The sequence below is a fragment of the Salmo trutta genome, chromosome 2 (genome assembly GCF_901001165.1).
Source record: "Salmo trutta chromosome 2, fSalTru1.1, whole genome shotgun sequence".
NCBI lineage: Eukaryota > Metazoa > Chordata > Actinopteri > Salmoniformes > Salmonidae > Salmo > Salmo trutta.
Window position 1 is genome coordinate 24,552,929 of NC_042958.1, and position 18,131 is coordinate 24,571,059.

General features: G+C 43.4%; 2 protein-coding genes across 2 annotated transcripts; one reads left to right on the forward strand and one right to left on the reverse strand.

Moving 5' to 3' along the window:
• Positions 1-838: 838 nt before the first annotated feature.
• On the forward strand, positions 839-3,589 carry fzd8a (frizzled class receptor 8a). The gene has a single exon (XM_029699217.1). The coding sequence runs from the start codon at positions 1,294-1,296 to the stop codon at positions 3,043-3,045; it is 1,752 nt and encodes a 583-aa protein (XP_029555077.1). The 5' UTR covers positions 839-1,293; the 3' UTR covers positions 3,046-3,589.
• A 12,169-nt stretch (positions 3,590-15,758) lies between these two features.
• Positions 15,759-17,690, reverse strand: gjd4 (gap junction protein delta 4). The gene is made up of 2 exons (XM_029691236.1): positions 17,627-17,690; positions 15,759-16,975 (listed from the first exon to the last, which is right to left on the reverse strand). Exons 1-2 carry the CDS (start codon positions 17,688-17,690, stop codon positions 15,759-15,761), a joined length of 1,281 nt encoding a protein of 426 aa, XP_029547096.1.
• Positions 17,691-18,131: the final 441 nt, after the last annotated feature.

Genomic DNA, 18,131 nt, shown 5'->3' on the forward strand with positions numbered 1-18,131 from the left:
AAAGTAGTAATTGTTTATTGCAGTAGGCTGTAAGTTAATTTAAGCAAACTACACCATCACTTTACAAAGAGTAAACTGGACTGGACTAGTTGGAAGCAGGGGGTATGTTGTGCTCTGCCAGTGTTTTACAAACTGTGGTGCTTGTTCTTGGCGTTCACGCAATTACCTCCCCTGCGTGAGCCCTATACAACCGCTAAACAAAACATCAGCACCTCAATTAATCAATAAATACCCCTTTCTCACAGACAGACAACCCCCTGCACAGCCCTATCATGCGCAAACGAACCTGCTGAAGAAGAGCTCCCATTCCATTATGGGTCGTAGTGGTATTTTAATTATTTTGAACACAGTATTTTTATGTGTCAATAGTGAATTTTTAAAAAAACTGAAAATCGACAAAGGTATAAAATGAAAATACCTTGTGCATTAAATGTGCATTTTCACTTTTAGCGTGGCTACTGGCTACTTTTCATTGTAGCTTCATACAAATTACAGTAGCCTATATAAATGTGATCAATACTGTGTTACTACTGTGTTACTATTATGGCGTTTCTATTCTACATCTGGTAAACCTATTCAATAATCACCTCCCTTTACGCCTTGTGTTACACGTCACGAACACTCCATTGCATTTATAATGGAATTGGTCAAACATTACCGTAGGCAACTGAAAAACAAACTAAGGCTATTAAACAAAACGCTCTAAGAAAACTTGATTGACTTATCCCAAAGTCCCGCCCCTGCTGTCTGATTAGTCAACGGAGCATGGGGGAAGGACTTCACGTCTCCAATATAAATACTGAACGTGGCGGCCGTGGCACCACGAATTGTATGGGCAATAGAACATAGAACACACACAACGAATGTAGCCACTGCTTTTCGAGAAACAGTAGCCACGAATTTTAAACTTCTATAATTGTTTTAAACGGAGCATGCAAACCAATTGAGGGGAAATAGCCTTGGTCGAGGATAAGCTGCAGGATAACCACAGCACCCTTCTTTGTTTTTACAAGGGAATAAAGCCGGGTGTTCTGCATCTCTCGCTTCTCCTCAGTCCTCAGCCATCTTGACTGCTCCTGCTCGCCTGAAGGCTATATTTTCTCCTCCCGATCCTCCTCTGAAAGTATACACGGTTTGCAAATTGCTTGCAACTCCGTGCCAAAAGAGTAAGCGAGATGGGTTCACTGTACACGATCTAATTGGATTGCGCAGGCTCTGGCAAGAGACAGGAGCAAGCAGAGGAGGATTACTGTACTGCTGTTTTATCAACAGAGGAGAGGGATCCGATAAAGGATGGAGTGCTACCTGTTGGGGATATACCTGCTTCTCGCACTTGCTATTTTACCGAGATCCAGCGGCACCACGGCGAAGGAGATCACCTGCCAAGAGATTGCCGTGCCTCTGTGCAAGGGGATCGGCTACAACTATACCTACATGCCCAACCAGTTCAACCACGACACCCAGGACGAGGCGGGTTTGGAGGTACACCAGTTCTGGCCTCTGGTTGAAATCCAGTGCTCGCCGGACCTCAAGTTCTTTCTTTGCAGCATGTACACTCCTATTTGCCTAGAGGACTATAAGAAACCACTGCCACCGTGCCGGAGCGTCTGCGAGAGAGCGAAGGCAGGCTGCGCGCCTCTTATGAGGCAGTATGGTTTCCCCTGGCCAGACAGAATGAAATGTGACTCGCTACCGGTTCAAGGCAATCCGGAGATGTTATGTATGGACTACAATAGGACTCACTCGACCACAGTTTCACCGGTCCTTTCTAAGCCCACCAACTATCCGGGTAAGGCGTTTAACCCTAATAAAAACAACAAAGGACATAATCGACCCGGTGTTCCCGGTAAATACAAACCGCCGGCTCCCTGCGAGCCGCAGTGCAAGTGTCTTTCGCCCATGGTCCCGGTAAACACGGACCGGCATCACCTCTACAACCGGGTGAAGACCGGGCAGCTTTTAAACTGCGCCATGCCCTGCCATAACCCCTATTTTACGCAAGACGAGAGAACGTTTACCGCGTTCTGGATAGGTCTGTGGTCCGTGTTATGTTTTGTGTCCACGTTCGCAACGGTTGCCACTTTTCTCATAGACATGGAGCGGTTCAAGTACCCAGAGAGACCCATTATTTTCCTCTCCGCCTGTTACATGTTTGTTTCCATCGGGTATATCGTCAGACTAATCGCTGGACACGAAAAGGTGGCCTGCAACCGGGAGTATGACGTGGAACACATTCACTATGAGACCACTGGCCCTGCACTCTGTACTGTTGTGTTTCTTTTGATTTATTTCTTCGGCATGGCCAGTTCTATCTGGTGGGTCATTCTCTCTTTGACATGGTTCCTGGCAGCTGGGATGAAATGGGGAAACGAAGCCATAGCCAGTTACTCCCAATATTTTCACCTGGCTGCTTGGCTTATCCCTAGTATGAAATCTATTGCTGTTTTGGCCCTCAGCTCTGTGGACGGGGACTCGGTGGCTGGAATCTGCTACGTTGGCAATCAAAACTTGGACAATCTGAGAGGGTTCGTGTTGGCCCCCCTGGTCATATATTTATTTATCGGCACTATGTTCCTCCTGGCCGGGTTTGTGTCCCTGTTCAGGATACGCAGCGTCATCAAACAGGGTGGCACCAAAACAGACAAGCTGGAGAAGTTGATGATAAGGATAGGGATATTCACAGTGTTGTACACCGTACCTGCCACTATTATAGTGGCCTGTTACTTCTATGAGCAGCACAACAGACAGAGTTGGGAGATAACCCACAACTGCTCCTGTTTGTTGGAGCATGAACAGAACAAGCCGGACTATGCTGTCTTCATGTTAAAGTACTTTATGTGCCTTTTGGTGGGCATCACGTCCGGCGTGTGGATATGGTCGGGGAAGACCCTGGAATCATGGAGGACCTTCTGCACGCGCTGCTGTTGGGGTAGCAAAGGCACCAGTGGCTCAATGTATAGTGACGTGAGCACAGGACTAACCTGGAGATCGGGTACTGCCAGCTCTGTATCTTGCCCAAAGCAGATGCCATTGTCACAGGTTTAAAAAGAAACCCATGGATGGACTAATGGGCTAATTGTTCCGGAGCTTGGCTAGCACTCTTTTTATACCCGTTAGCATTTTAACATACTGTTGAAGAACTGGTTATAACATTGTAGCCTACCTGGCATTAACAAGAGTTAATTCCTACCCATTCACATGTATAGAACGCGCAGACTGACCTTTCTGGCCACATGGGCATTATGTGTTCTTTCTTTTTACGCAAAGAAACATTTAGTTCATAACCCTATAAGGACTGATTGATAACCTTAACATAGTGCCAGTCAGATATAATTGTATAAATCAATCAGAACAATATCAAAGATGGTTTAAATTAAGCCTTAATAGTGCCCAAATATTATACGTGTCATTTTTTTTATTATAAAAAATGTATTTATATAATGGTTATGTACAAACTTGTAAATTCTGTATAAAAGAAAATGTATAAGCTATTGTAAATGTGTATAAAGTGTAGAAGATGTCTCTTTGTGAAAAAGCAAATATGACTTTTATTTTGACAATAAAAATAAACATTTTGATAAATGTTAAACTTCCGTGTAACTTTTCTAAAGCTATTTGATTCTGCTACAAATCACTCCCTACTGGTACTCGGTACTTGGTGGTTCCTTGCGGTCAGTCAGTCACCAGGTTGAAGACCGCTGTAATAGATGCTTTTGTGAATCTGAGCAGCAAAGAGAACCCTTTTTTAACCATCGGCCTCGTAATTAGAGGCAGGGGTTGAGTTGAAGCATCCTCTCTCCATAATGGTTCGAACTCTTCACATGCTTGCATAGGCCCGCTACTTAATTGATTAAAAGAGGACCAAGTTGAATAGAGTTTAAATGTAGGGAACGGATTCTTTTCATCTGTCGGAGACTTTGATCTCGCTTTTTAATGGCAGAGAATAAAGGTGACATGTAGTTAGAAGTGTCCGTCAGATGCGCCAAGGATCCCATAATGTCCAATTTGCGCGGCTGTTGTTGCTTTGATGGACGCCGTTATTGAATTAAAAGAACTTTAGGGCTCCTCTCTCGCTTTGGTTTGTCAGAGCAGACCTGCTGAAGCTGCAACTCTTCCCATTTTATAAAGCTGAATCAAAACATCTCTGTCTCAACTCTCTATGTAGCCTATTATTAAGACCGTAGGGTTTTGACATGATATTGAAATGGCAGTGAATGCTCCACAGCTGGTCTGTTCACATCATAGGACGCCCCGGGACAGACGTTTTCGCAGCAAATGTATCTTTGTGTCCAAGTAACCCCAATGCATCGGCATAAGATGATACAATATAACCCCACATAAAAGGTGCTCCATTTTTTCAGCAAAATGTAAAATGTGAATGTGATCCTCTGATATTTGAGGTATTTTTCAAGGCTCTTATATGTTTTGTGGCCCGGCTAAGCGTTATTTGGATGAAGATCCATGCAATGGACAGAGGTGTCAATTGAGTGTTTTTAAGCTAACTTCTGTGAGTAAAAACACTGGACATAAATGAGGTGTGTCCATAACAGAATGTCTGGAACGAAGATAGGCCTATTAACTAACAACTAAGCCTACAGCTATAAAACTGTTATTACAAAGTTATGACACTTTTTGTTTTCATTTACCTGGATCTGTGCTCTGACCTGGAGCTTCAACTATCAGTTTTGAGGAAATAATTATTAATTTGTGTTACTATCAACTTTACGCACATGAAGTTGGCCAAACTTATCCTGCAGGGGTGATTTAGGTCTATACAGTTTAATTTAAAAAACACTCCTTGTTGACGCAGACATGATTTCATACTCCCACCTAGTGGTAAAAAGAAAGCTGTGCATCTGATTTCCTCTTAACACGTACGTCTATTGAGCAAGCGGGCGGTTCGGGGCAATGGGGCAAGCCCTGGCTTGGCTGATTGTCACAAGATGTAATTATCGGAGAGCCGTCTGTTTCTTAAGAGGATCGTAACCCAAATCTGGGGATGTTATCTAAGAAAGTAAAACCTGAACCCTTCGACTCCCTGGGAGTGTCGTTAAGATGAGCTTCGCATCGTAATCAGAAGTGACTCCAAAAGGCCAAATGGCTGTCCACTCTGGCCTTATGACCCGCACACACTGGGCTCTGGTTGCTGAAAACCAGATTACGGATTCCATATAGTTCCCTTTTGTTTTGTGAGATGACGCTTTTCTTCACACATTGGATTGCTACCTGAATCCATTTCAAATCTGTATTTATTAAAGCATGCATGTGTTTTTTGGTGGAAATAACCTTTGTGTTCTACTCAGAATAATAGACACATTTATTTTTATTTTATTTCACCTTTATTTAACCAGTTAGGCCAATTGAGAACAAGTTCTCATTTACAACTGCAACCTGGCCAAGATAAAGCAAAGCAGTGTGACACAAACAACAACACAGAGTTACACATAAACAAACGTACAGTCAATAACACAATATAAAACAATCTATATACAGTGTGTAAATAGCCTACAATGTATCACCACTGTGGTATCAGACAGAGAAGAACGTAGCTAGCCTATCCTTCCACCTAATATCAACTATTAACAGAGTGAAATCCTCACCAACAAGATTAAAGATTAAAGAACTCATCTTGAATCCTCTAGCTTTGTGCAGCGAGGCAAGAAACAACCTCCCATTGCATTGCAGCGATTGACTTGTCTGATTTCCTAATCAGTGGCTGCAGTGAAGCGAAGCATTCGGAGCCTTTATGTTGTTCCTTTTCCTGCCGTACGTGTTAAGAGATGCATGCATTCTGACATGGCTAGGCCGTTAAATATTCATCCCAGTGTTTGATGAAGGAGCAACACAGAGGACTGCAGAGGGTCAGAGCCAGGTTATGCTTATTAAACGCAATCGATCGCTAGCGCAAGCAAGCGCACGCACGCACATTCACACACACACACACACAGCCTTTTCATCTCCTAGTGCGTGAGGGGAGATGTGGAGTTGAGTAGGCCTATACATCAGTACAAAGCCTTAGTGAGGATGGAGGACACACAGCAACTCTGACACACACCTCCGATCATTTGCTAGCCAGAAATCAAAACTGGTCTCTTGGCTATAATCAGCCTATATGTCACCAACCCCAATCAACACGTTGTGGTGTGCGAAAATCACAAAAGAGTAAAGGGACACAAATGTAATTAGGCATGGGATTAATATTTCCACACAGTGATCTGTGACTATACCACAGCTTTGTTGAATACTTATTTGGATATTTTTTTTCATTATTATATTTTTGGGGTCATTTAGCAAACACTCTTATCCTGAGTGACTTACAGTAGCAATTAAGGTTAAGCGCCTTGCTCAAGGGCACAGACAGATATTTCACGTAGTCGGTTCAGGGATTCGAACCAGCAACCTTTCGGTTACTGGCTCACTGCTCTTAACCGCTAGGCTACCTGCCGCCCTGTCCCTTCCATTTACAGTGAAGACGACAACATTTACAACATAATAAAAAGACCCCACAGCTGTGTATCCGAGTGTATGACTACATCTACTGTATGAGATAGAGCATGCCCTGACCCTAGTGCTCTGTGACTTGCTCATATAGAATGGGAGGGTTCATGACCCCAGACTGGTTTTATGCTCATATTCCCAACAGGCCTGTTTAAAACGCAGATGTTGAGAAATAAAGAGCTCAGCGACATCTGTGTTCTCTCCGATTTTGGAGTTACACCACGAGGGATATAAACGTCACAGAAACTGTTACAGTTGGGCTTGGGATTAAAGTTGCTTTATGATTTTGAAAAAGACTAGAAGACAGGCTTCCCCCACCCCTGACTCTACCACCTGCCACACCCAGTTGTTTTTCCCAAATGGGAAATTCTATCATTGTGACATAATTTCTTCAAAGTATCCTCTGATCCAATTAAGCCATTTAAACTTCAAAGACCACTTGACAAGTGGTCCGACTGTCCGCCAGTCCAATTAAGAAGTTTGTCTTTACAGTACCTCTAACTTAAGGACAGGTGTCAGCAGAGCCAGAACTGTTATTGTGTGTGACAAAGATGTCATGTTAGCATGACAACAATGACCATGCAGAGGAAGAATGGTCTGTACAACATCCTGCCTCTCAAGAGTTCCCATGCAACCCCCTTGTCCCCACACGGCAAGGAGGAACACAGTGCTCCTTTCCCTCGGGCCCCCTGTGGCTGACACACACACAAAAGGAAAAGTTCTCCTTTTATCTAAAGGACTGAGCTATTTCCCAGACATTCTTCCACAATGGACAGTTTATAGTCGGACCACTATGATATTCAGGAGGGGAGACATGCTACATGGAGAATACATCTCATACCATCTTGCAGGGGAATGCCTAACTGTGAACAGACCGTATGGCCAAGTGTTCATATATACAGTACCAATCAAAAGTTTGGACACACCTACTCATTCAAGGGTTTTTCTACATTTTTTACTACTTTCTACATTGTAGAATAATAGTGAAGACATCAGAACTATGAAATAACACATATGGAATCCAATAGTAACCAAAAAAGTAGATAGTCCTATTTGGTAAGATACCAAGTCCATATTATGGCAAGAGCAGCTCAAATAAGCAAAGTACCTACAATATAAAGACTACAGGTTAGGACAATACCTGCAGTATAAAGATTACCGGTTAGGACAGTACCTACAGTATAAAGACTATCGCTAAGCACAGTACCTACAGTATAAAGACTACTGGTTAGGACAGTACCTACAGTATAAAGACTACATGTTAGGACAGTACCTACAGTATAAAGACTATCGCTAAGGGCAGTACCTACAGTATAAAGACTACTGGTTAGGACAGTACCTACAGTATAAAAATACTACATGTTAGGACAGTACCTACAGTATAAAGACTACATGTTAGGACAGTACCTGCAGTATAAAGACTACAGGTTAGGACAGTACCTACAGTATAAAGACTACATGTTAGGACAGTACCTACAGTATAAAGACTACCGCTAAGGACAGTACCTACAGTATAAAGACTACTGGTTAGGACAGTACCTGCAGTATAAAGACTACAGGTTAGGACAGTACCTTCAGTATAAAGACTACAGGTTAGGACAGTACGTACAGTATAAAGACTACAGGTTAGGACAGTACCTTCAGTATTAAGACTACTGCTTAGGACAGTACATACAGTATAAAGACTACCGGTTAGGACAGTACCTACAGTATAAAGACTATCGGTTAGGACAGCACGTACAGTATAAAGACTATCGGTTAGGACAGTACCTACAGTATAAAGACTACAGGTTAGGACAGTACCTTCAGTATAAAGACTACCGGTTAGGACAGTACCTTCAGTATAAAGACTACAGGTTAGGACAGTACCTACAGTATAAAGACTACTGGTTAGGACAGTACGTACAGTATAAAGACTACCGGTTAGGACAGTACCTACAGTATAAAATCCACATGTGGAGACAAGACACTCCTTCGTGGCTGGAGGATGAGCGGTGCTCGATGTAACCTTCCTTTTCTCTCATCCTTTCTCCTAATAGGTTATTCTCTTTTCTCCCACCCCATCCTCCCCTCCTCTCTCCCACCAAAAAAACTACCACATCATTTGTATTTGTATTTATTATGGAACCCCATTAGTTGCTGCCAAAGCAGCAGCTACTCTTCCTGGACAGTTTATACAATTTTAAAAACATTACAATCCATTCACAACACACTGTGTGCCCTCAGGCCCTACTCCACTACTACCACATATCTACAGCACTAAATCCATGTGTATGTATAGTGCGTATGTTATCGTGTGTGTGTGTGTGTGTGTGTGTGTGTGTGTGTGTGTGTGTGTGCATGTGTCAATGTTTGTGTTGCTTCACAGTACCCGCTGTTCCATAAGGTGTTTTTTTAATCTGTTTTTTAAATCTAATTTTACTGCTGGCATTAGTTACTTGATGTGTAATTGTGTTCCATCTAGTCATAGCTCTATGTAGTACTGTGTGCCTCCCATAGTCTGTTCTGGACTTGGGGACTGTGAAGAGACCTATTGTGGCAGCTGTGCTGCCCTATTCTGAGACAATTGCAATTTTCCTAAGTCCTTTTTTTGGCACCTGACCACACGACTGAACAGTAGTCAAGGTGCGACAAAACTAGGGCCTGTGGGACCTGCCTTGTTGATAGTGTTGTTAAGAAGGTAGAACATCGCTTTATTATAGACAGACTTCTCCCCATCTTAGCTACTACTGCATCAATATGTTTTGACCATGACAATTTACAACCTAGGGTTACTCCAAGCAGTTTAGTCATCTCAACTTGCTCAATTTCCACATTATTTATTATAAGATTTAGTTGAGATTTAGGGTTTAGTGAGTGTTTTGTTCCAAATACAATGCTTTTAGTTTTAGAAATATTTAGGGCTAACTTATTCCTTGCCACCCACTCTGAAACTAATTGCAGCTCTTTGTTGAGTGTTGTAGTCATTTCAGTCGCTGTAGTAGCTGACATGTATAGTGTTGAGTCATCCGCATACATAGACACTGGCTTTACTCAAAGTTAGTGGCATGTCATTAGTAAAAATAGAAAAAAACAAGGGGCCTAAACAGCTACCCTGGGGAATTCCTTATTCTAACTGGATTATATTTGAGAGGCTTCCATTAAAGAACACACTCTGTGTTCTGTTAGACAAGTAACACTTTATCCACATTATAGCATGGGGTGTAAAGCCATAACACATGTGTTTTTCCAGCAGCAGACTATGATCGACAGTCAAAAGCTGCACTGAAGTCTAACAAGACACCCCCCACAATTATTTTATCATCAATTTCTCTCAGCCAATCATCAGTCACTTGCATAAGTGCTGTGCTTGTTGAGTGTCCTTCCCTATAAGCATGCTGAAATTCTGTTGTCAATTTGTTTACTGTGAAATAGCATTGTATCTGGTCAAACACCATTTTTTCCAAAAGTTTACAAAGGGTTGGTAAGACATGAAGGTCAGTCAACCCGGATAATTTCAAGAACTTTGAAAGTTTCTTCAAGTGCAGAAGCAAAAAACATCAAGCGCTATGATGAAACTGGCTCTCAAGAGGACCACCACAGGAAAAGAAGACCCAGAGTAACCTCTTCTGAAAAGGATTAGTTCATTAGAATTAACTGCACATCAGATTGCAGCCCAACTGTATACACTACATGAGATACCTCAACTATGGGTTATGCATGAGTCAAGCCTTCATGGTCCAATTGCTGCAAAGAAACCCCTACTAAAGGATACCAATAAGAAGAACAGACTTGCTTGTTCCAAGAAACACAAGCAATGGACATTAGAACAGTGGAAATCTGTCCTTTGAGATTTTTGGTTTCAACCGTCGTGTCTTTGTGAGATGCCGAGTAGGTGAACGGATGATCAACGCATGTGTGGTTCCCACAGTGAAGTATGGAGGAGGTGTGATGGTGCTTTTCTGGTGACAATGTCAGGGATTTATTTAAAATTCAAGGCACAGTTAACTAGCATGGCTACCACAGTAGAAAATAGTAAAAATAAATAAAAACCCTTGAATTAGTAGGTGTGTCCAAACTTTTGACGCGTACTGTATATATATATATATACACTGCTCAAAAAAATAAAGGGAACACTTAAACAACACATTGTAACTCCAAATCAATCACACTTCTGTGAAATCAAACTGTCCACTCAGGAAGCAACACTGATTGACAATAAATTCCACATGCTGTTGTGCAAATGGAATAGACAACAGGTGGAAATTATAGGCAATTAGCAAGACACCCCCAATAAAGGAGTGGTTCTGCAGGTGGTGACCACAGACCACTTCTCAGTTCCTATGCTTCCTGACTGATGTTTTGGTCCCTTTTGAATGCTGGCGGTGCTTTCACTCTAGTGGTAGCATGAGACGGAGTCTACAACCCACACAAGTGGCTCAGGTAGTGCAGCTCATCCAGGATGGCACATCAATGCGAGTTGTGGCAAGAAGGTTTGCTGTGTCTGTCAGCGTAGTGTCCAGAGCATGGAGGCGCTACCAGGAGACAGGCCAGTGCATCAGGAGACGTGGAGGAGGCCGTAGGAGGGCAACAACCCAGCAGCAGGACCGCTACCTCTGCCTTTGTGCAAGGAGGAGCAGGAGGAGCACTGCCAGAGCCCTGCAAAATGACCTCCAGCAGGCCACAAATGTGCATGTGTCTGCTCAAACGGTCAGAAACAGACTCCATGAGGGTGGTATGAGGGCCCGACGTCCACAGGTGGGGGTTGTGCTTACAGCCCAACACCGTGCAGGACGTTTGGAATTTGCCAGAGAACACCAAGATTGGCAAATTCGCCACTGGCGCCCTGTGCTCTTCACAGATGAAAGCAGGTTCACACTGAGCACATGTGACAGACGTGACAGAGTCTGGAGACGCCGTGGAGAACGTTCTGCTGCCTGCAACATCCTCCAGCATGACCGGTTTGGCGGTGGGTCAGTCATGGTGTGGGGTGGCATTTCTTTGGGGGGCTGCACAGCCCTCCATGTGCTCGCCAGAGGTAGCCTGACTGCCATTAGGTACTGAGATGAGATCCTCAGACCCCTTGTGAGACCATATGCTGGTGCGGTTGGCCCTGGGTTCCTCCTAATGCAAGACAATGCTAGACCTCATGTGGCTGGAGTGTGTCAGCAGTTCCTGCAAGAGGAAGGCATTGATGCTATGGACTGGCCCGCCCGTTCCCCAGACCTGAATCCAATTGAGCACATCTGGGACATCATGTCTCGCTCCATCCACCAACGCCACGTTGCACCACAGACTGTCCAGGAGTTGGCGGATGCTTTAGTCCAGGTCTGGGAGGAGATCCCTCAGGAGACCATCCGCCACCTCATCAGGAGCATTCCCAGGCGTTGTAGGGAGGTCATACAGGTACCTGGAGGCCACACACACTACTGAGCCTCATTTTGACTTGTTTGAAGGAAATTACATCAAAGTTGGATCAGCCTGTAGTGTGGTTTTCCACTTTAATTTTGAGTGTGACTCCAAATCCAGACCTCCATGGGTTGATAAATTGGATTTCCATTGATTATTTTTGTGTGATTTTGTTGTCAACACATTAAACTATGTAAAGAAAAAAGTATTTAATAAGATTATTTCATTCATTCAGATCTAGGATGTGTTATTTTAGTGTTTATTTTTTTGAGCAGTGTATATATATATATATATATATACACATTACCAGTCAAAAGTTTGGACACACCTACTCATTCATTCTACTCATATATATATATGAATCTGAATCTGAAAGCTGAGGAAGAAAGGCTTTGATCGTCAATCAACGCGTCTATCTCAATGTCTAACATTCACTCAGACTGAATGAACTGAACACATAGAGTTCATGAAATATACATTTATATAAACATTGATATTTATCATCATAAAGAAAGTATTATGAGGTGGTGCGATACCAAATTGGTATGATTTTAAATGAAAAAAATCATTTTAGGTTCATACCACTGGGGGGCACTGGGGTTTCAAGAAAACATCCAAACAAATTCTATATGTTGTCAAAAAAACAAACATTATTCCATTCTATCACAGACCTTGTTTCAGTAAAGGATACCTCATGATTTGATATTTCTAAGAAACTTTTGTCAGCTGACTTTCAGTGTAAACACTATAAGATACAAATACTAGGCCAGGGCATAGCTCTTCAGTTGACCATGGCAAACAGATAATAAAACAAATATTATGAAATCAATGTGAAAGAATGTGGCTGGACAATAAAGTAGTTATAACACAGTAATAAATAGTCATCTGTAGAGACCCAAAATCACCTGCAGTAGTCACTTCAGTCTCTTTTGATTCCATTGAATGGCCTCGAAACCCATTTCACCCAACCAATCACAACACCAATGAAACAGAGGGGATTGAATGTCTGTTTTCTTGCTAATACAAACAAATAAAACGATTTAAAAAAATCTAGCATCATATTTCAAAGAAGTTGATCAGATACCTGCAATAAGTAGATGAAGACAGAAGGAATTGAATGCCTGTTTCTTATATAATACAAACAAATAAAACACTTTTTAAATTTTGCATCCTATTTCACAGAACTCATTTATCTGCAACAAGTACACTAGATGAAGACAGATCATATGACATCAAGCATCTCACCAGAGAGGAGTTGAGCCTATTGCCCTATGGCACTGAGCTCAGTTCACTCACATTACAGTGTTGTTAGAGACTCCGTGAGGTAGGAGCAAGCTTTGTTGTCACCTTCAAAGGGACCATAGGAGGAGACATAATGGCAAATCAAGATCAAGAGCTATCCCTTTACACAGAGGTTCTCCCCATGGCCAAATCAGATTGTACCCCAATCTATGGGGATGATTTATAACTGGGCGGTGGTATACAGTGCAATCCTTTGTTGGTTAGTCACTGGTTAAATATATGTTTAGAAATGTTTAGAAATACGTATAAAGTGCTTATGACCTGTATCTGACAGTCACAATGATGATGACTGTATTCTTTGCCCTAGAAACGAAATCATTGTATAACAAAACAATGAAATATAACCTTTGAAGAAAAAAATGTATTACATCTCAACAAAAACTATTTTAAACCAAAAGGACATGTCAGCTAAGGTAAAGGCTAATAAAACATTAAACAGTAATGCTCTGACAGGGTTCTACAATGTGTAAAAGGAATCAAATGCTTCTTTCATGACATACTACGATTGACAGTCAGCTACTAGTACTGGCACACTGCACTGTGCACACACCGACTCTCACCAATTCATCTGACCATTGAGGTGAAACAAATGCTACAATGACATACTGAAGAGCAAACAGCTAGGTAGGCCACATCAAGTTTACATCCCAAATGGAACCCTATTCTCTATTTAGTGCACTACTTTTGACCTACCCCATAGTGCACTATATAGGGCTCCCAAGTGGCGCAGCGGTCTAAGGCACTGCATCTCAGTGCTAGAGGTGTCACTACAGACCCTGGTTTGATCCCGGGCCGTATCACAACCGGCCATGATCGGGAGTCCCATAGGGCGGCGCACAATTGGCCCAGCGCCGTCTGGGTTAGGGGAGGGTTTGGCCGAGGTAGGCCATCGTTGAAAATAATATTTTTTTCTTAACTGACTTGCCTAGTTAAATAAAGGTTAAATAAAAACATTCTAAGTATAGGGAGTAGGGTTCCATTTGGGATGCAGCTCTATTAGTGTCCAGTTGAGTTACACCCTGCACCACCTCACTCTATTTCCAGACTCTGTATATGTCTGAAGCCCTCAGAGGCCTTGAAATAGAGTGACAATCTATCTCCATAAATACAGATTCCAATTGTGTCAGATTCCAACTGTGGATGGGCCAAAGCCCATACTTCATATCTGAGGGGAAGTATATCCTCCAGACCTGGGTTCAAATTCTATTCTAAATCAAATTTTGAATAGCCTGCCTGAAATGCCAGAGGGACAAGGTTTGAAGTTTTGGGACTATTCTGTTGGTTCCATTAAGCCAGGCAAGCTCAATAAAGCACAGAAAGTATTTGAAATTATTTTGAATATTATTTGATGCCAGGTCTGGTATATCATTCCCTACTGAAGAACCTGGCCTGGAGGAGTAGCACCTTACAGGGTCATTGTCTTTTAACTCGACCTGACCACCTGACCTTGTGTCCATCCAAATACAACTCCATCCGCAGGCTGTATGCACATGTCCACCTTGACCCCAGAGCTAAGAGCTAGGCTCTACAGTAATCTTTGACCTTTGACCTAGCTGGGGGCAGGGCCAGGACAGGTCAAGGCCTGTCTTTGTTTACTGACAGTGATAGGGGATCTAACGTAGACAGCGAGAACAGGTGGGCAGAACAGTTGTAGCTTTTTACGAAAGGTTTTACTGAAGGACACTCGGCTATAATGATAGGCACTAAGGCAGTGAGTCCCTGGCAGTAAGACAGTATCCACGACTGGATTATCTTGTCTCTGCGTCATCCTTAAAGAATATACATTATACAGTTTATGCCAACGCACTGATGGTATAATAACACCATAACTATGTGCATTTATCACATGGTCAGATAGAAATGACAGATACGTATTTCATGTAATTATCGTGGCGTGAAAGCGTAGTCTGAATGTCAGAATGAACTTCAGTCTTACAGCACACTGTGGGCCTATAGGATTTCATTTCTCCAACAGTTGCTGCTGTATTAGCCACATAAGAATCTGTCACCACATCCCACAGAGGCAGGTGGTTTTGATCCTGACATTCTCACCAGCGTTTGGGAGTAGTGAACTACATCTAGTTCAACTAGTAATGTAACTACCTTTTGCAGTAGCTTGGTGGTAGTTGAACTACATTCACATCTTGGCAGTGTTTTATTGTGTTACATTTTAGCCATGTAGGGGTGTAGCTAACTATTGAAGTAGGCAAACATTTCCTTTCTTTTTGGCATCAGACCTTTCTAGTTCTCACTTGAAACATCGTTTTTGTGTTTAATAGGCAAAAATTAAACATTCTGTTAACATCTGACTTCATATTTAGATATGATTTATCATGAAGTAGTTTGGATGTAGTGAACTACTTTTTCACGGTAACTTTAGTTAAGTTAATTCTATTTTTAAGGGTCGCTTTAGTGTAGCATAATGAAGTTATTTCAGTGTGAAGTAATTGTTAACTTCGTAAACTATATTTTCAGAGTAGCTTCCCCAACACTGGTTCTCAAGTCTCCATCATGGAAATAAATAAAACCACTCTCCTCAGAGCTGCAGCTCTCTCATCATCTCAGTCCAATCAAACCCACTCAGACCTCTTCTCCTGGCCCTCGCTGGTGTTGGACTGCAAGTCCGAGGCTGTCATCTCTACCAGGGTGTACTGACCCACTCTCCTGGTGCACACAGCTGTTCCTGGAGGGACGCCCGCAGCGGTTGCCGTTGGGGGGCACAGGTCCCGTCGTGGGGGCGGGGGCGGTTTGAGGCGGCTGCGTTTGCTAACCCTGATGGACCTGGGTGTCCCGATGGGCTCTACAGGGCACAGAGCCACCTCGCTCCCCTCTGCCTCGGGGCCCTCCTCCTGGGCTGCAGGGTAGAGGTTGTTCCCATTGGTGTTGGCGTCTGGATGCCCCAAGGAGAAACTAGAGCCACAGCGAGGGGCAGAGGCGTCCTCAGCCTCCCCCAGATGGGGATAGGCTCCCTGGTCAGCGGTGCTGGACTTACTGGCCCCTCTCTTCCGGAAGGTTATAGGTTCCACCACCAGGTTCTGGGGAAGTGGAGGGATGTTAGCCTCCACACCTCTGCTCCCCCCGCTGGACGGGAGATAGTACTGCTCCTCCTCGTACATCTTCTCCACCAACATCTTCCTCTTGGTCTTCTGCCTTACCGAGCGCTTGATGGCGCAGATGAGATCAGCCACGTTGAGTAATAACGACAGGGCTCCGGCCCCCTGCATGAAGTTAAGCATGACGGTCTTCTCCGTGGGCCTGGAGATGTAGCAGTCTACCTGAGTGGTGCAGGGAGTCTGCTGGCACAGGAACCTCCTGGGGATATAGAACCCAAACAGGTAGTAGTGGGCCACCCCGAACCCGGCCTCCAGCAGTATCCTGAACAGAAGATGGAGGGTATATGCTCCTGTGAAGCACTGACTCCTGCCATGCTGCGCCTGGAGAGCTGTCTTGGTCAGGGCCGTCTTCCTGAATGACTCCTGCTGGATCCGGTAGAGCGGTTCAGCTCTAACTCTATCTGAGGGGTCAGTAGTGTCGATGGTGAGGCGTGATGTGACTTTATGGATGACGTAGATAACGAAGATGACGTACGGGAGACAGAGAATGAGCAGCTGAACAAGCCAGAAGCGGAACAGAGAGATAGGAGCGAAGATGTCGTAGCAGACGTTAGCACAGCCGGGCTGGATGGTGTTACACACAAAGCGTTCCTGTTCATCTTGGTAGAGGGGGTATCCTGCAAAGAGCAGGACCAGGATTCTCAGTAAAATCATCAGGATCAACCATATCTTCCCTGGAAGACAGTGAAGGTGAAGTAAAGAATGTCAGAGTTTATCACAACCACTCACACTTGCTATTTATTTTGCAATAAATACTACAGATATGTTGAAATCACGTAGTTTAATTTAATTTCATATTGCAGGACTGGTAAAGTCTTAAATTATTTTTTAACTGCTAATAAATGTGTTTATAAGTTTACCAAGAAAATATATCTTGCCTGTACATTTTCATCAAAATTGTTAGGTATTTTGGGGAATATCAATATATTCTAAATGGAAAAAATCCCTAAACATAAAACTTTAAAACTGAATTTTGTCTGACAGGGAGTTGAGTAAGTTGCACTTATTTTACCTATATGGGCCAAACATTTTTCAATCATTCATACCTAACAGATAGGGGAAAGTTCTCCCCTTGTGTTTGAGCTTAGACAGACTGACAGACAAAGGCCTTCCGATGATCTATTCTATGAGCCCTTGTCAGATGTCAAATCAAACCAAACCAATGGAAGGATATAACTTCCAGAACTGACAGAACTGCATTAAACATACATAATCGTATATGCAAAGCAAACTGACGTTCTCTCTGATATTTTCTGACTGACAATCTCTTACAATGAAAAATCCAGTCTGCATTCCGCTCAGTGAAAGATCCTAAAGATACTCACCTACAAGCGTTACGTTGTGGTTTAGACAGATGAAGACCACCTCGGAAGCGCTCTGTCTGCCCATGTTAGCAGATGATGATGAGGAAGGCCCTCTGAAGCCACGCTGTCCCCCTCCAGGCCTGTCTGAGCCTCTTCTCCTCCTAGATCACCAGGACACTGTCCACCCTAACCCGCCTCCAAACCAGGGCAAAAATCGTTCCACAGGGGCCAGTGACCTCCAGGTGAGCAGATTAACTAGACACGAGAGTCCAGTTCTAACAGATGAATCTCTCTTCTAGAATCTACATCAGCCAGACAGCTCCAGGTGATCAGATAGAACTGGTGGATAGTTTCTCCTAACACAACTGATACAAATCTGAACATCTTCCCAAATTCTTGAGTCTCCAGAGTCCGTACACCTCCAGAGTCCGTAGAGTCGACCGTGCCTGACGTCAGACCAACGTCAGTCCTGTCTTACTGCTGGTCTCTTCCCAACGTCTGCCCTGTCCCAGCGACCGCTGTCCTC

Excerpts from the sequence above, each read along its gene's own strand:
- fzd8a (XM_029699217.1), top strand. The coding sequence starts at position 1,294 with ATGGAGTGCTACCTGTTGGGGATATACCTGCTTCTCGCACTTGCTATT.
- gjd4 (XM_029691236.1), bottom strand. The coding sequence starts at position 17,690 with ATGGGCAGACAGAGCGCTTCCGAGGTGGTCTTCATCTGTCTAAACCAC. Across the intron at positions 16,976-17,626 it reads CCACAACGTAACGCTTGTAG|GGAAGATATGGTTGATCCTG; the intron begins GTGAGTATCTTT and ends ACTGTCTTCCAG.